Source organism: Urocampus carinirostris, chromosome 6 (assembly GCF_059441175.1).
Source record: "Urocampus carinirostris isolate Australia breed hairy pipefish chromosome 6, RoL_Ucar_1.0, whole genome shotgun sequence".
Lineage (NCBI taxonomy): Eukaryota > Metazoa > Chordata > Actinopteri > Syngnathiformes > Syngnathidae > Urocampus > Urocampus carinirostris.
Genome location: NC_142354.1, coordinates 43,792,675 through 43,812,625, shown reverse-complemented (window position 1 = coordinate 43,812,625; position 19,951 = coordinate 43,792,675). Strand labels below are relative to the sequence as shown.

The window sequence follows — 19,951 nt, the reverse complement described above, 5'->3', positions numbered from 1 at the left end:
TGTTTCCTCAGAGTCAGAAATAGAGAAAAGACACAATACAGGTTGATTGGGGAGGCAAATTGTGTTAGATGAAGTATCATAAGTGCGGAATGTTTGGCCTTTCCAATAGTTATTTATTTGAACTCTGCCAGATTATATTGGCAAAAGCCTTCGGAGATGAAGGTCCCCTTGTGTCATTTGATGTAATGCAATGCATTTATTGGCGGCCCCCAATGGCTCTGTACCCTTTAAATGAAAACGACTCCCGATCTCACGCAACCTTGAGTTATCAGACAGGTCCAGAGCAGACTGTCTGCATTTTTGGGAAAGGCTTCCCTTCTAGCTTTACAGCCCAAAGAGGAGATTTAAGGAGGTCAAGAAAGGGGAGCGCCGGATATAATTCTAATTACCGTAAATTCCGGACTATAGAGTGCACCTGATTATAAGCCGCAACCACCACGTTTCGGGAGAAAAAACGATTTTGTACATACACAAGCCGCACCTGTATATTAGCCGCATGCGCCCACATTGAAAAAATGCAACACAAACACAAAATTAAATTACAGCCGGCAAAATGAACGGAAAATTATCCCGGTACTTAACGTTTGATCCAGACCTGCAGAGTCCGGGTGCCCGTTGAAAGTAATCCAAGAAAAAACGTGTATATTTCCAAAGGTAAGGGTGGGAAAAATATATATCCACCATTGTCAGCCGCGTCCACAAACACGTCTCACCTTTACTCCACTTCCTGTCAGCCCGCGTTTGCCCCGCTCCTTCTTTCTCATTTGCTTGTGCAAAACATATCGGAATAAGTTTCTAAAATAAATACATTACAAAAATATACAGTTGCAAATACATATTATACATGGTTACACATATTTACAAAGAAAGACGGTACACCGAGAGAGTTTTCAAAGCTTTAATGATAATGTTATAATCATCCCAAACCGTGCCTGTGAAGGGTAGCAAAACGCTACTACCAACACGCTCGCGACACATTAAACATACCGTACATGTAGAAACCACGATAAACCTTCCTCATCTTCCTCCTTATAACTGATGTCATCAAAGTTGTCTTCCTTCAGTATGGGTAAGACACTTTGTCATGTAGATGTCGTCCCACGCTCCCTTATTCAAAAATACACTAGCAACACGCTCGCAAAGTAAAGTTTTTGTGCAGTAGCTTTGTTTCCTTCTTTATCGGACTGCTCGATTGCGTTTAGCTTGGAAGCTGCGTCATGTGCCTTTCTTTTTGCATTTTGCATGATAAATGAAATGAATATTTATATAGCGCTTTTCAAGTCAATGACTTCCCAGAGCGCTTTACAATGTGCTCCACATTTTCCAAAATAGCGGCCTTGTATTGCAGCCAAGTAAGACGCTAACCTGCTTATTGGGGGAATTAGGGGTTCAGTGTCTTACCCAAGGACACTTCGACATGTAACACGGATGAGCCGGGATTCAAACTGGGATCCCTTGATCCCAAGACGAGCACTCTATCTCCTCAGCTACTGCCGCCCCAATGATGAGGATATGTCCACGCTAATTTAATTTGTGCACAAGCCAAGAAGTTGCAGTCTTCCTCGGCGCATATATTCCACCGGTCTAAATCTTACCTTTTGTACTCGAGCGCCGCTGGCAGCCGTTAGAAAAATTGCATGAATTGGGCGCATCACTGAATAAGCCGCAGGGTTAAAAGTTTGGGGAAAAAGTAGCGGCTTATAGTCCGGAATTTACGGTAGGTGATTGTTCTTGAGGGAGCTACTCTGACTGCTCAATAGACTCCCACATACGATAGAGTCGTCAAAATGACTTTGTCATCAAGATATTCTCCTCATTTCTTGTTGAGGTTCTTCACAAAGATGTACAGTACATGGAGGCTCATTAAGATGTGGTCTTAACAGTTTTGACTTCACCGGCAGACGAAACCTAAAAAGTAGCCCCCCTGCTAAGGATGTGGAACACAGATCAAGCCTCATGTTATCTTTTGAACATTCATCTCTTAGTTAGAGACAAAATTCATGCTTAAGCCGCTCAACCCAGCCCCAATTTTGTGTGAACCTAAAAGGGCTTTGGAAAATGATGAGAAGATGAGATGAGCTCTGTTTTGGCAGAGATAGTTTAGCTTGTCTGGATCACAGAGACGCGTTGGAGTTTGTTGTTGAATGTGAGTGAGAGATCACACAAAAACAACATTGGCTTGCATTGAGGGACTTTTGCGTTTCTTTAAACGTCTTTATACAAGAAGGGTCATTGGCTTTGTAGTGGTTTGCAAAGTTGGTTTTAATGTAGCTGGCAATGGATCAGTTACCATTTAATAATAATAATAATAATAATAATTTCCTTGTATTGTCATTCTGTGTAACAATGTACACAGAACGAAATGTCGATTGCACCTGACCCGTTGTAGCGAGCCGATGCAGCCGCAGCCAACAGAGGGCGCCGCCCACCACTTTTTAAGTCTTAGGAATGACTCGGCCGGGGCGCGAACCACCGACCTCCCAGTCTCAAAGCGGGCGCCTTAATTATTAATTGTACTTGCCCTGGGGTCAACTGTATGGCAGTATTTGTATCTCTTTATTTTCAAACCCAGTCCGAAACTGCAGAGAGGCTTACTGCATGTACAGTATAAATGATGAAAAGTACAGTAATCCGTTGCTGTATCGCGGTTTACTTATTGCAATTTTGCTACTTGACGGATTTTCATCATGCGTTGTGTTTTGAATTCTGATTGCCTAGATAGTCACCCCGCCCCTTTTCTGCTTGTGTGCCGATGACATTTTGGTGTGAGTTGTACACATACTTAAATAGAATTAACGAACCTGTTTTAAGTATTCGCACATTTTTCAGAGCTTAACATTTCTGTAAAAGCCATTATCTTAACAAAACGCTATGGATCGACAAAAGCCGAGCCAAAAAAGCAGAGGAAGATGCTTTTTATTGCCCAAAAACATGAACTTCTCGACCTGCTCCATAGTGACTCCCTGGTACTTTTTAAGAAATCAATGATGATGGAAAAACATATAGTTTTGGTAAAAGGGCAAACAGGACATATTATTTACATTTGTCAATGAATTTACTCAGGGTTGGGTAGGGTTACTGACTGGTAAGACTTAAAAAGTGGTCGGCGGCGCCCTCTGTTGGCTGCGGCTGCATCGGCTCGCTACAACGGGTCAGGTGCAATCGACATTTCGTTCTGTGTACATTGTTACACAGAATGACAATACAAAGGAAATTATTATTATTATTATTATTATTATTATGGTTATTGACCTACACCGATACTTCTTAATTAAACGGAGTAATCTTCCACCATTTTGTTTTTCATTTTGACCCATGGCAGCCATTGCAACAAGTAGTTTGAAACCTACTGTGATGTGCATTTGCAACGGATGGAATGCGGTGAGCGGGAAAGCAGGATGAGATGCCACCCAAGCCTCCCCGGGGGATGTTTTGATGTTCAGCTCATTGCAAATTGTATCTCACCTATTTGTGTCCATGCAGGCTTCTCTAAATTGGATCACAGTTCAGTGTCATATTTCCATGCGGATGTCTCTTTTTGCATCAGATTTCTGGTCGACACCCCAAACGCATTTTCATTCCCCTTTGTCTTTTTATTTCGGGTTTTGATTCTTGCTAAAGTGAATATACAGTGGCTTGCGAAACTATTTGGCCCCTTTGTACTTTGATAGATAGATAGATAGATAGATAGATAGATAGATAGATAGATAGATAGATAGATAGATAGATAGATAGATAGATAGATAGATAGATAGATAGATAGATAGATAGATAGATAGATAGATAGATAGATAGATAGATAGATAGATAGATAGATAGATAGATAGATAGATAGAGAGAAAGAGGTCAAGAGAAAGAGAGAGATTGAGAGATAAAGAAATGGATAGATAGATAAAGAGAGATAGATAGAGATAAATAAAGAGATAGATAGATAGATAGATAGATAGATAGATAGATAGATAGATAGATAGATAGATAGATAGATAGATAGATAGATAGATAGATAGATAGATAGATAGATAGATAAAGAGAGAGATAGAGAGAGAGAAAGAGAGAGATTGAGAGATAAAGAGATGGATAGATAGATAGATAGATAGATAGATAGATAGATAGATAGATAGATAGATAGATAGATAGATAGATAGATAGATAGATAGATAGATAGAGGTAAAAAAAAGAGAGAGAGATCATGAGAAAGAGATAGATTGAAAGATAAAGAGATGGATAGATAGATAAAGATAAATAGAGATAAAGAGATAGATAGATGATGGATAGACAGACAGCTAGACAGATAGATGGATAGATAATGAGAGAGAGATCAAGAGAAAGAGAGAGATTGAGAGATTAAGAGATAGATAGATAGATAAAGAGAGATAGATAGAGATAAATAAAGAGATCAAGAGATAAATAGATGGATAGATAGATAGATAGATAGATAGATAGATAGATAGATAGATAGATAGATAGATAGATAGATAGATAGATAGATAGATACATAATGAGAGAGAGAGATCAAGAGAAAGAGAGAGATTGAGAGATAAAGAGATGGATAGATAGATAAAGAGAGATAGATAGAGATAAATAAAGAGATAAAGAGATAGATAGATAGATCAAGAGAAAGAGAGAGATCGAGAGATAAAGAGAGAGATAAAGAGATGGATAGATAGATAGATAGATAAAGAAAGAGAGATCAAGAGAAAGAGAGAGATTGAGAGATAAAGAGATGGATAGATAGATAAAGAGAGATAGATAGAGATAAATAAAGAGATAGATAGATAGATAGATAGATAGATAGATAGATAGATAGATAGATAGATAGATAGATAGATAGATAGATAGATAGATAGATAGATAGATACTTTATTCATCCCCATAGGGAAATTCACACTTCCAGCAGTATCTTTGTGTTGAAAATAAAACAATAATAAAGCAAAAAGAATATAATACATAAATACCCAATATAACGTGTTGATATAGAGCATTTAGATAATGCTACATAAAATACACACTGTAATAAGAATATGGTAATATGCAATGTGGGGGTGTGGTTTAATGTGGGCTTTTACTCCCCGGGTGGAGTTAAAGAGCCTCATGGCACGAGGAAGAAATGATCTCCTCAGTTTGTCCGTGGAACAAGACTGTGACAGCAGTCTGTCGCTGAAGCTGCTCTTCCTTTGTGACCTTTTGCCACATTTAAGACTTCAAACAAAATTTCTTGTGAAGAATCAACAATAAAAAAAAATGAAATATCAAATAAAGTGTGTTCCACTTCATGATTGTGTCCCACTGATTGTTGATGCTTCACAATAGATTACAGTTTTATATCTTGATTTTTGAGTCTGAAAGGTGGCAGAGTGTCACAAAGTTCAAGGGGGCCAAATAGTTTCGCAAGCCACTGGAGCAGCCTGAATGCTTTTATTTGTGTTGCTTTGAATTCCAGAAAGACTTTCAGTACACCTTTTGAAGAGTTTGGCATATATTATTATTATTATTTTTTTTTTTTTTTAAATACGTATCTATATTTTGAAACACTCAGCTGCTCTTTGACTGAAATACTTTGGACGTCAACATCAATTCAAGTTCTCTCATCTCAACTCATTAGCCGTACCGCTTATCCTCAGTAGGGTCGCGGGGGGGCTGGAGCCCATCCCAGCCATCTCCAGGCAGTGGGCAGGGGACACCCTGAACTGGTTGCCAGCCAATCGCAGGGCACACGGGGACAGACAACTCACTCGCTCTTTCACACCTAGGGACAATTTGGACCGGCCAATTCACCTGAAATGTATGTTTTTGGAACGTGGGAGGAAACCGGAGTGCCCGGAGGAAACCCACGCAAGCACGGGGAAAACATACAAACTCCGCACAGGAAGTCTGGAGCTGGATTTGAACCCACGCAGGAGGTTCCCATGACATGAACTGTGCCGCACAAGCGCTAACCACTGCGCCGCCGTGCTGCCCAATTCAAGTTCTTTAGCATTTTATTTAAAAAGCCGCAGATTACGCGTTGTGTATTCTACCGTTGTGCGACTCTAAATTTTCTGGCACACTACTTTAGCTTCTACTTGTCCTGTCTTTAGATAATTCACACTATCAGTGTGGTGGACAAAGACGAGCCGCAGACTGGGCATCACTTCTACTTCACCCTGGCTCCGGAGGCATCGGGCAATCGACACTTTGACCTGTGGGATATCAAAGGTGAGTGTGCAAATGATTATCTTTGAAAGGAATAATATAATAATAATATTAATTTGACCTGTGAAAAGTGATGGGTCCCGGGGACTCGCATGCTCAAAAATCTATGGGTCCCAACAGAGATCTATGGCTCCCCAAAATTTAGTCTTATCCAGGTTGAAATGGTAAATCGGCGACACATATATGATATAAATCTATATATTCATTCAGTTTTAATCATCACAGTTTATTGGTAATACAAATCAGTTATCACTTCAAGATTTTTCAGTTCACAACAATATTGTACATTACCGTAAATTCCGGACTATAAGCCGCTACTTTTTTCCCAAATGTTCAGCCCTGCGGCTTATTCAGTGAAGCGGCCAATTTATGGAATTTTTCTAATGGTCACCAGCGGCGCTCGAGTACAAAAGGTGAGATTTAGACCGGTGGAATATATGCGCCGAGGAAGACTGCAACCTCTAAGTTATTTCATACATTGTCTGTAAAGTTAAAATACGTTCCGATAATGAGGAAGGCGCCCTTGATGGCGATAGTTATGAGAAAGAAGTTGAGGACGATCTTCCGTGAATTTCACAATTACGGGATGCTTTTTTTTTAACAGACACGTTTGATACATTGCGAGCGTGTTGGTACCTTTCAAAGGCACGGTTTGGGATGAAAGTTATATTATTATTATTAAAGCTTTGAAAACTCTCTCGGTGTACCGTCTTTCTTTGTAAATATGTGGAACCATGTATAATATGTATTTGCAACTGTATATTTTTGTAATGTATTTATTTTAGAGATTTATTCTGGTATGTGTTCTACGGACGAATCAAAGAGAAGGGCCGGAGCAAACGCGGGCTGATGGGAAGTGGGGTAAAGCTGAGTTACCGGTAGATCTGTCTGTTGTCGCAGCAGACAATAGTGGATATATATTTTTCCCACCCTTAACTTTGGAAATACACATTTTGTTTCCTTGGATTAATTTCAACGGGACCCGGACATTACAAGTCTGTATCATACGTTAATTACGGGTATCATTTTTCATATATGATGCCAACTATGGTTCTAGAATTGTGTATAATCTATGTAGTAACAATCATGGAACTTACAGCCTAGTCCGGGTTAAACTTGTCATTTTGTCACAGGTATTAATGCGGGTGCATGCGGCTTATACATGGGTGCGCTTGTGTAAGTACAAAAGTGGCAAATCACTTAAAAAAAAGTGGTGGGGGGGCTTATAATCAGGTGCGCTCTATAGTCCGGAATTCATGGTATACAAAATAATATTGCTGAAATAATTACATTAATCTATATTTTCATTCAGTTTTAATCATCACAGTTAATTGGTAATACAAAGCAGTTATCACTTCAGATTTTTCAGTTCATATATTCTTCGTGGTTTGCATTATCATCCTCCTCATAGCGTAACCAGTAATAATATTAAGTCAATTTTGGCAGAAAAGTCTTTATCTTGCTTAGGAGTTTTAGTTCTTTTATTTTCTTTCGTCGAGTCGTTTGCTTCAACACACGTGTTTCCTAGCCTCTCGTGTTTTCCTAGCGATCTTCGAAAGAATTTCTCCGCCGCTTTTTCGTGCCGGAATTATTGCCGTTGTTATCACTTTCGGCATTATGTTTCGACTTATTACTGACACTGAAGAAATTACAAATTTTGTGTTGATTTTCACCTTCCCTCGACGACAACCACCACAACAATGACGTCATCTCGAAGCAACGAGATCTCGTTTGCCGAGATAGGCGTGCGGACGAAAACTCGAACCGCGAGACCAAAACAACAATGGCGGATCTGCCTGACGAAAAGTTTGGAGTGCGGTAAATCTTTGTTGAAAATAAAAATAATCGGGTAATAATGACAATTTTGTGTCGAAAAAGTTGCATCATGGGTACACACTTTGATTTGACACTATGCGTTCCCAGCAAAAATGATGCGTCTAGGACGCAGGGACGCCGGCAAACGAGAACAATAAAATGAAATGATTTGCATTTTATATAGCGCTTTTCAAGTCAAGACTTCCCAAAGCGCTTTACATTGTGCTTCACATTTCCCAATAGCGGCTGTGCAGCCATGTGAGGCGCTAACCTCCTTATTGGGGGCATTAGGGGTTCAGTGTCTTACCCAAGGACACTTCGACATGTAACACGGAGGAGCCGGGATTTGAACTGCGATCAGGCTCTGTGGTTTCTATTATTTTTTGAACTTTGTAACGCTTTCATTCAGTTTGCCCTACACTATACACTGGTATCTAGTCGTCAATATTAAAGTGTCCCTTTCAAGCATATCCTTATTTTTGTCTAAATCCATTCCATAAATTCATGTCATGAACCCCACTTTCACCAGCGCTACAGTTTTGCTCTCTAAGCCCAACTGTTTGTCTACAAGCTTTAAAACATCAATTTTCCATATGTCTCTTTCAAGTTACTGTAAATTTTGGACTATAAGCCGCTACTTTTTTCCCTAACTTTCAACCCTGCGGCTTATTCAGTGATGCGGCCAATTTATGTCATTTTTCTAACGGCCGCCAGTGGCGCTCGAGTGTTGCTACCATAAACTGCCCTGTCACATTCACCGTTTGAGATGAAAGCTATATTATTGCTATTAAAGCTTTGAAAACTCTATCGGTGTTATTTGTAAATGTGTGTAACCAATGTATAATATGTATTTGCAACTGTATATTTTTGTAATGTATTTATTTGTATTTATTTTAGACACTTATTCTGATATGTTTTGGACGGGTGAACGGAAAATGAGGGGCGGAACAAACGCGGGGTGCCGAGTTTAAGTGGGGACCGCTAAAGGTGAGGGACAGACAAGGAAAGAAGAGGGGGTAAGTTGGTTTAAGAAAAAGGAGTTGCGTGAGTAAATGTGTTCATCTGATATATTTTTCCCACCCTTACCTTTGGAAATATACACTTCTTTCCTTGGATTACTTTCAACGGGACCCGGACTCTGCAGGTCTGCATCAAACCTTAAGTACCGTTATCATTTTCCGTTCATTCAGTTTCAATTGCGGGACTTGAAGTCGGGTTTGGGTTAATTTTGTGTTTGTGTTACATGTTTAAATGTGGGCGCATGCGGCTTATAATCAGGTGCGCTCTATAGTCCGGAATTTACGGTAGTTGCTCCTGCTAGAGCCTTAATGACCCAGTTCCCTAAGTTATTGCGTGTAAAAGCACACGGACCACAGCCGGAATGACAGCAACCATTTCCCAAACAAGCATGACTGACGGTTCGACTAAATAAACACCCGAAGCATAATATCCAGTGATTGACTTTTCGACAACTTCAGACGACGTGCTGTTTATCGCGACGGTGCACATCCTTTCACCCGGCTCGCATTTCCCTCCCATCGGAAAAAAAACACAGATTCCCGGTTTAAGGCACGGACTTAAGCCATGGTGACACGTGGCGAAAATCAAGATTGATGTGACACCGGGGAAATGTCACGGGAGCAGCCTGAGCTATGGGGAAATGTCAGCGCGTCGGCTGAGGTAGCGAATCAGCCTGCGCTCGAACTTCCACGCACGCGCAAACGCATCCTTCTAGCTTCCTCCAGCTGTGCACACATACGTGCACACATCCAACAGTCAACGTAATTTCCGATGCGCTCGCGTGACTTGCTATGTGGCTGATTAAAGACATTTACCTGAAGGTCACGTATCAGCAACCTAGTACATATATTTGTTTACATTCTATGTACAGTAGTGCCTCTTCTCACAATCTTGAATTGTTCCAGGATCCAGAACCCTAAATAGCTATAAAACCAGGGTTGGGTAGGGTTACTTCAACTTGATTACTTTCAATGACCTTTGGATTACTCCAATACCAAATATGCTTTTTAAGGACTGTACTTCCCAAATCCATTCAACACGTGGACTGAGCAATTAGGGAAAAAACACTGGACCGTGTGTACAGTGAGATCAAACATCTAGTTGGATCCGCCCATCTCTGTCTGTCCCTCACCCCCTCATACACCCCCCCTCCAGAGGAAACAAAGCCTATACAACAAAGACAGTTAAATTATCTTCCTTGTTCCTTTATCTCTTTGTTTTCCTTATCCTCACTGTAAAATGTGGACCTGGAGTGCCACGTCCAATTTCGTTGTCACAATATATCCCATGTTGTAACAATGACAATAAAGGTATACTCTATTCTATTCTTCTATTCTAATAAAGGACAAAAGAAACTAAATATGAATAAAATGATGACTCACAACACGTGGTAGGCTTTCTCTCCTGGCTTTGATCTCTTTGATCTCCGGCAAAACTAACATAAAATGCGACAGAAACAAAATGAAAATAAATCCAAACAGCTTGCCAACATCATGTTCGCCGTTCCATATGTTCCGTTACTCCCCAAGCCTGCACAAAATTTTGTAATTTTATTCATATTTAGTTAATTTGTCTTTTATTAGCATATTTGGTATTGGAGTAATCCAAAAGTTATTGAAAGTAATCAAGTTAAGGTAACCCTACCCAACCCTGCTCTTATGGTAACCTATTGGACTGCTCTTGTCTTGGATTAACCTTCGTATGTAGAGCAAGAGGTGGCATGGTGGATGAGTGGTTAGCGCATGAGTTTTGAGGTCATGGGATCAAATCCATCCTACCTGTGCAGAGTTGTCATGTTGCCCCCGTGTTTGCGGGGGTTTTCTTCCGGGCACCCCAGTTTCCTCCCACATTCCAAAACCATGCATATCAGGTTAATTCAGATCAAAGACTATGTTTCAGACCAATTGGCAGTGACCTGTGGGGTCCCCCAGGGGTCCATCCTGGGACCCCTCTTGTTCAATCTTTACATGCTGCCCCTGGGCCAGTTAATACGCAGTAATAACGTGTCCTACCATAACTATGCAGATGACACTCAGATTTACATCTCGCTAACAGCAGGAGAACATGGGCCCGTGAACTCACTCTGTCACTGCCTCCAACAGATCACTGTGTGGATGCAAAACAACTCTCTCCAACTCAACTCAGACAAGACTGAAGTCATTGTCTTTGGCCCACAAAAACCCAGAGAAAGTGTCATCAGTCATCTGGAATCACTTAGTTTAAAAGCTAAAAATCAGGTTAGAAATCTCGGGGTAATAATGGACTCAGACCTAAACTTTAACAGCCACATTAAATCCATAACATCATCAGCCTTTTACCATCTCAAAAACATTGCCAGAATCAAAGGTTTACTGTCTAAACCAGACTTAGAGAAACTTATCCATGCATTTATCTCTAGCAGGTTAGACTACTGTAATGGCCTTCTGACTGGACTTTATAAACGAGCTTTAAGACAGCTGCAGAACATCCAGAACGCTGCTGCTTGGGTCCTGACTTGAACCAGGAAGTACGACCATATTAGTCCTGTGCTCAGGTCTCTGCACTGGCTTCAGAGAAAAGACTTTAAAACAGCTCTGCTGTTGTACAAGTCCCTTTATGGTCTAGTACCAAAGTACATCTGTGACAAGTTGGTCCCATATGAACCATCTCGGACCCTGAGAACCTCAGGGACAGGCCTTCTGCTGGTGCCCGGAGCCAGGACTAAACAAAGTGAAGCTGCGTTTCAGTTCCATGCAGCTAAACTCTGGAATAGTCTTCCTGATAGATAGTTAGATAGATAGATACTTTATTCATCCCCGAAGGGAAATTCACATTTCCAGCAGCATCCCTGAGCTGAGAACAGTACAATAATAAAGCCAAAAGAATGCAATATACAAATACCCAGTGTGACGTGCAAATGCCCACTGTAGCGTGTTATATAGAGTAACTAAATAGTGCTACACAGAATACATATTGCAGTAAGATTCGGTAATATCCAATGTAGGTGGTGTGATTTAATGTGGGCCTTTACTCTGCCGGGTGGAGTTAAAGAGCCTCATGGCATGAGGAAGAAAAGATCTCTTCAGTCTGTCCGTAGTACAAGACAGTGACAGCAGTCTGTCGCTGAAACTGCTCTTCTGTCTGGAGATAATGCTGTGTAGTGGATGCGATGGATTGTCCATGATTGACCTCAGCTTTTTCAGTGCTCGTCTCTCAGCTACTGTTGTTAGGCCGTCCAGCTCTTTGCCCACAACAGAGCTCGCTTTCCTAGCCAGTTTATTGAGACGAGAGGCATCCTTCTTCTTGACGCTGCCTCCCCAACACGCTGCCGCATAGAAGAGGGCGCTTGCCACTACTGTCTCATAGAATATTTTCAGGAGCTTTTTGCAGATGTTGAAGGAGGCCAGCCTTCTGAGGAAGTAAAGTCGGCTTTGCCCTTTCCTACATAGAGCTTCTGTGTTGGCAGTCCAGTCCAGTTTGTTGTCCAGCTGCACACCCAGGTATTTGTAGGTCTGGACAAATTCTACACATTCTCCCTTGATGGTTACAGGAACCGGGTGAGTTCTGGTTCTCCTGAAGTCCACCACCATCTCTCTGGTCTTGGTGGTGTTTAGGTGCAGGTGGTTTGCGTCGCTCCATCGGACAAAGTCCTGAATCAATTTCCTGTACTCCTCCTCCTGCCCGTCTCTGATACATCCCACGATCGCAGTGTCGTCGGCAAACTTTTGCACATGGCAGGCCTCAGAGTTGTACTAAAAGTCCGATGTATATAGAGTGAATAGGAACGGAGAGAGAACGGTCCCCTGCGGAGATCCTGTGCTGCTAACCACAGTGTCCACAGTGATGACCTCAGACAGGCGTCTACTCTGACTGTGTTTAAGTCCAGGCTGAAAACAGCTCTGTTCAACGGTGCATAATACTGAAAGGGTTCTCTCTGCGCTCTTCAATTTTACTTTATTTTAATTCATTGATTTAATTAGGTTTTATCTGTGGTTTTAATGCATTTTAAAAAACACATTTTAAATTTTCAATGTATTTTATTGTGTGTGTTTTCAACCTGTCCCTGCCATTTCTGTAAAGCAGTTTGAATTGCCTTGTGTATGAATTGTGCTATACAAATAAACTTGCTTTTCCTTGCCTTGCCTTAATTGGCCGGTTCAAATTGTCCCTAGTGAGTGAGTTGTCTGTCTCTGGACAGCTGGGATAGGCTCCAGCACCCCCACGACCCTTCTGGGGATAATCGGTGCATATAATGTACGGCTGGATGGATTTAGAGCAAGATTTTTGTTACAAATAAAACTTGTATATCGAAAGTCTCATGTTTAAAGATGCTTATATAAAGAGGTACCGCTGTTTGTTTACCTTCTATGTATATGCTAAGCCGCAGTAGGTAATCAAAAACATCCACAGGAAAGTGAGTTTTGTATACCAAAGTGTGGGGATCGGAGTCAACCCACACAGAGACTTTGTAATACGCCCACCCGTTCTCGTTATTGGCCTCTCTCGTGTCTCCTCTGGTGGACGCATTTGTCAACCTGTCACTTTCAATCTGTCGCATCGTCTCGTCCCCATGCCGTCTGTGGGCACACGCCATGATGAAGAGGAGAGAAGAGAGAAGTGGGAAAAGATCAAAACGCACACATGCATTCACACGTACACAATACCTATCACCAGTGTTCCCTCAGCGCACAAGAAAATTTAGCCAGCACACAAAAATCAGGCCTCAAAATTACTAATTAAGAAGCGACTTAAGTCAAAGTTACAGTGCATGAAGGTAAAAATACATGGGTTCCCCTGACGTTGTGCCCTAAATGCGGTATTTTGAAGTCGAGTCGAAGTAGAACGAAGTTGAGTAGTTAATAGAGTTTTTCGAGAACCGGCTTCTTCGGCTCGGCTCACTAAAGGGAACCAGCTCTTTCGAGTCCTGAACGGCTCTTCAGGTTGTTTTTGCTTCTTTAATCCCAACATGACCAAATATTATGTACAATTATGCACAAAATGACTTAAAAGAAGGGGGGATAGAACAAAAAGGAAAAAAATACCAAAATGAAAAAGTAGTGAAAAGCTGAGAAAAAAAGAAACAAAAAGAGAAAAAAGATAGAAAAAATTAGAAAAGAAAAGAAAAAGAAAAGAAAGAAAAGTAGGAAAAAAGTAAATAGAGAACAAAAAGAAAAAAGTAACAGCTCGGAAAAAATCAACACAATGAGATTTTTTTTAAAGGAATTTTTAAAAAAGTAGAAAAAAAACACAGGAAAAAGAAGAAAAAGTTTGTGTTGCATTCAAATCATTTCCAATGATATCAAGTGAATCTTGTTGCCAACATTGTACTTCCACTAAAAAATGTGATTAAGTACAGTTCTGTATCTTGCAACCGACTCAATAAGCCCCCAAAAACTTCAGTATTATGCGACAAAATATAACAGGAAATAAAAAGAAATGGATATCTAGTGAAAGAATTGTAAGAACAAACGACTTTTGTAGGCTGTACAAGCTTTGCAATAGTACATGAGTCAATTCATTCAAAAGAGAAAAATAATTTTGCATTGCCGGAAACTCAGCAAAATGTAAATTGATGTCAAGTTTTGGACATGTTTGATGATGGATTGGTTGCCACACTTGGGATTGCTGTTGCTCACTGTTGTTTCAAGCGTTGCTCACCGACTTTGTGTGAACGCTCAGACCCGTAAGGAAAATTACAGGGAACATTGCCTATCATCAACACGGTTGTCGCCATTGTGCTGATAAACACTTCCAATGTTGTGAGCGCTCGTCATAAAAAAGCAAACATCAGCACCACAAACTCAGCTGATGCGGCGCTTACGGCGACAAAAGTTGCTTTCAGCACTTTGCTCGATTAGGTTAAATCATTTTAAATTGTGTTTCTGTCTAAATGTGGCCTGTAATCAGGGTCGGGTAGGGTTACTTTAACCCGATTACTTTCAATTACTTTTGGATTACTCCAATAACAATATGCTAAAAGTTTGTGTTTCTTTCTAATGGTTTTGAAAAAAAAGAATGTTTTTCTTACAAAACATTAAATAAGGGGCAGCACGGCGGCGCAGTGGTTAGCGCTTGTGCGGCACAGTTCATGTCATGGGAACCTGTCGTGGGTTCAAATCCAGCTCCAGACTTCCTGTGCGGAGTTTGTATGTTCTCCCCGTGCTTGCGTGGGTTTCCTCCGGGCACTCCGGTTTCCTCCCACATTCCAAAAACATGCATTTCAGGTGAATTGGCCGGTCCAAATTGTCCCTAGGTGTGAATGAGCGAATGAGTTGTCTGTCCCTGTGTGCCCTGCGATTGGCTGGCAACCAGTTCAGGGTGTCCCCTGCCCACTGCCCGGAGATGGCTGGGATGGGCTCCAGCCCCCCCGCGACCCTAATGAGGATAAGCGGTACGGCTAATGAGATGAGATGAGACATTAAATAAGTTGAATTTCAAGAACATTCTATCCCTGCTTAGATATTTTGACACCCCTGCTTAAATCTGATAACCCAAGATCAAAGGACAGGCTACTGGACCTCATGTTCACGTGCACTAGCACTAAAAGAGAGTTTATAGTATGTATATATATATATATATATATATATATATATAAAAAAAAAATCAAAAAATGTATAATACCAAAAAATATTACATTAAAATTAGAAATTACATTATTTTACAAAATTTGAAAACAAAATATTCAATTAGAATTAGTAATCGCATCATTTTACAAAATGTTAAAACACAAAGAAATGCACGTATACGCTAAGCGTCACAGCCATAAACGCTAGCTCATTGGCCAGCACTCGCTGAATACTCGACTCCCCATTGGCCCATTCACTACAGAGTGCCACGCATATCTCGTACGTATACTGTACAGCACAATACAGTACGCTTCTCGCCATTACTGTAGCCTTTAAAATCTTTTAAAGTTTTGTGAAGTCCTCGTGATGGCTCCTTAACGCTCTTCATCCCTTGGTGCATCTTGTGAACCGAAGAAAAAGCGAAAGATGCTAACAATTACCAAAAAAGTGAGTTTATTGGACAAATTGAAAGCAGGAAATAGCTACGCTAGCGTAGCCCGACAATATCCATGACGCCGCCTCCTGTAGCTTCTCCTGCATCGTCTGCGCCGTCATCCGAGGAGCGGTAAAGCTCTTCCTGCCCCTGTGCAGTAATTCATCGTTATTACCTCATCGTACAGGTCTTTTTATCAACTACGCTTAGAAGAACTTATTGTAAGAGGTAAGTTAAACTTTGTTTTATTGTTTGATTGTTTAACAAGAATCTCTCTCTCTAACCGTATTCCATATGGTGTACTGCATTGTACTGTATACAGGGTTAGGGGGTGTACTACAAAGGTTTTTTGTTTTTTTGAAGGGGCGTCGCTACTTCGCAGATTTTCACTTTTTGCGGTTGGTTTGGTCCCCATTAACCGGGTCTAAAAATAATGATATATATATATATTTTTCTTTTCTTTTAAGGTGCGCCGCTACTTTGCGGATTTTCACTTATCGCAGGTGGTTTTGGTCCCCATTAACTGCGATAACCGAGGTCCCAGTGTATTCCTTTTGACGTCCCTCAGCAGCATGGAATGCGTCATGGATAATGGAAATATGTGTTCTGGAAGATGGATTGCTTGATATGTCCTATGCAAGTTTGCCCAGCGAGCTGCTCCGGGTCTATTTGTCAACGCCTGCGCAAAAATTATCCTTCATACATCTAAGTCTAGAGGACGGACTTAATACACAAAGCTCTGATGTTTAATTTCTGTTTATTCAACTCATTTTTTGACATGCGTTCATGTTTGTTTAAGGGGTTTGGGGGTTTATGTGATAAATGATGCATGCGCTACTATGGCAAACTATTCCATCAAATTCCATAAGTCAGCATCGCTGTCACTGGGTTCCTGCCAGCCTGCTGGGGAGAGTCTTACAAGTCTGCTCCAGTTTTAAAGGGACACAGTGTGATATCAGGGTTGGGTAGGGTTACTTTAACTTGATTACTTTCAATTACTTTTGGAGTACTCCAATACCAAATATGCTAATAAAAGACAAAATAAACTAAATATGTATTTTCTTACGCGTACTTGATGTTGACGCTGATATATATATATATATATATATATATATATATATATATATATATATATATATATATATATATATATATATATATATATATATATTAATATATCTGTAGTACCCCTTGAAAAAGACACTGTTTAGCATGAGAAACTCTCAGCAGAGATTATAATCGTGTAATATTGATTTTTGTTGACGTCGAGAAATAATTGCCGCCCTATTATTTAACAGTGCCAAATAATACACCAGTGTTCTGGTTTGCCCGCGTCCCTGCGTCCTAGACGCATCATTTTTGCTGTGCACGCATAGTCTCAAATTAACGTGCATCCCTAGGACGCAACTTTTGGACACAAAATTGTCATTATTACCCGATTACATTTTTTTTTAAACAAAGATTTACCGCACTCCAAACTTTTCGTCAGGCAGATCCGGCAGATGTTGTTTTAGTCTCGCAGTTTCGTCTGCACGCCGATCTCGAGTTGTGTGGTGAAAAGTCCGTCTGTCATGTCCTGCACGGTTGTCATGGCGCCCAGCTGGCCCCGCCCCTTGACACCGGCTGAGACGCATTGGACTGATTGCTTTTGGAGTACTTAAACGCTCCTTTTGGGACTGCCAGGGGCCAGATCATTGTTTAACCCTCGTTGAAACCCTGTTCATGCCTGTTTGATCTGAGTAATGCCTAGTTTGTAATTATGCCTGCCTTTGAACCTGTTTTGTTTTGTTTTTGGTCCGTTTGTGTGTTGGACAACTTTTGTTTCCTAATTAAAGTGACAGATCGGCTACGCCTATGAGTTCCGACTTCCTGCTTCTCGGTCCATTTCATGACAACGTCTCTTTTTAGAGAACCGGCTTTTTCGGCTCAACTCATTCAAGAGAGCCGGCTCTCCAACGGCTCACTTGCTTTGATGCATTATATTACGAATGATGATGTTGTATAAAGAAGTTAAGAAAAAAAGGGAGTATAAAAGGAGAAAATGAAAAAAAGACAGGTTTGTGGTTATCCCTTTAATCGGTATATTACCAGCAATAATTTGTTGCAGAAAATGAATGAATAATTTGATGATTAAAACTGAATGAATGTATAGATTTATATTATATATTTGTCACCGATTTACAATTTTAACCTGGATAACACTAAATTTTGGGGAGCCATAGATCTCTGTTGGGACCCATAGATTTTTGAGAATGCAAGTCCCCGGGACCCATTACTTTTCACAGGTAAAACGAACACTGATACACTGTGTCTTTTGATTTCACCCATCCAACCCAACACAGACACCACCGCCAGTATCCGGACGCAACGGTCAGGCTTCAACCGCCACGAGCAGAATGTCTATTTCCTGCCCATCCTGGTGGGTGATAGCGGCGCCCCCTCCCTCAGTTCTACGGGCACCCTGACTATTTACATCTGCGGCTGCGATACAGGTAAGCGCCATTAGCCTCAATCATCATCATTGCCAACAGTATCCGCCGCCCTAAAAGGTCATCTGTTGCCACGCTTTTTGCACAATTTTTACACATAACCCGCCAAAACAAGGCCTGGCAACAAAACAGGGAAAAACTGGTATACACAGTATTGTAAACTTCCCTATTAAACTCAGAAAGTCTTTAATCAGTGTCCAATTAACGACCGTATTTTCCGCACTATAAGGCGCACCTAAAAGCCTTTTTTTCAAAAGCTGACCATGCGCCTTATAATACAGTGCGTCTTATATATGGATCAATATTAAGTCACAAAGTCTCGCAACTAAGGCAAGCAGCCGCCGACTAGATTTTCTCCCAAAGGCGAAGTCGTCCGCCGTGTATGCTGGGATTTATGTACCGGCGTTTCATTTCCTGACCAATGTGTCAATCATCGTTTGAATCAGTCACTATTGGCTAAAGTTATTTGGAGGTAAAGGGGGCGGATCCTTTTTATCATTTACAGGCTCGTAAAGGGGCGAAACAAAGCCTGCAATTGGCCGAAAAAGATTAATATGAATCACACGTTGGGTTGCACTACGGCATAGAGAAAACAATTTTTACTATTCTGTATTTGTGAATATTTTACTCTCCTGAATTTACTACTCTCACGGTTGTAAGAAGACCACGGTTATGTATCATTATTGAACGTGATGGCTGCAAGAGAACTTAGGTGAGCTATGCGGCTTTATATTTTCCCTGTATCTTGTTTTAGAACGATCTTGATGTTTCTGTGATGAGTCTATTTTTAAACTAAATTCAATTCATAGTGTTTATTGTCATATGCACAGTAAAGAACCCCGTTTCCCTGCACAATAAAATTTGTACTTTGCTGTCCACACAGTGGCCAGAAAAAAAGTAAAATGGAAACTAAGAAATGTTTGGCATTTCTTGAATCCCAAGACTTTAACCTTCCGAATGATATTTGGAACGATGCATTTGAGTGATTGGTGACATCTTACAGACACTGTTTCCGTACATGTCTGAGACACGTATTTGTTTCTTTGCAAGCTTTCGAAATGTTAAGGGGGTAATGAGTTCGACCGAACCATCTGACTGTTTTGTCGAAGTTCCCATTGTAGCGCCTTATAATCCGGTGCGCCTTATGTATGGAAAATATGGGACCAAAAACTATTTTTTGGGGGTGAGCCCTATAACCCGGTGCGCCTTATAGTGCGCAAAATACAGTACATATCATATTTTCCTTTGTGTAACGTCATACCCAGCTCGGTAGCCTGGATGATAGGGCGCCCGCTTAGAGACTGGGAGGTCGCTGGTTCGAGCCTCGGCCGAGTCATACCTAAGACTTACAACATTGGTACTCATTGCCTCCCTGCTTGGCGCACGGCAATAAGGGTTGGATTTGTGGGTTTGGTCACCTAATGACTCCCAACACAGCAGTTGGGTCTAAAATGGCG

The 19,951-nt window shown here is 40.9% G+C and overlaps 1 protein-coding gene across 1 annotated transcript in view; it reads left to right on the top strand.

The window, feature by feature from the left end:
- cdh22 (cadherin 22) overlaps positions 1-19,951 on the top strand; it is a 163,475-nt gene that overhangs the window by 120,218 nt on the left and 23,306 nt on the right. The window contains exons 9-10 of the mRNA XM_088339075.1: positions 6,078-6,195; positions 18,348-18,497. Of these exons, the coding sequence (XP_088195201.1) occupies positions 6,078-6,195; positions 18,348-18,497 (268 nt within the window). The remainder of the gene's footprint in view (positions 1-6,077; positions 6,196-18,347; positions 18,498-19,951) is intronic.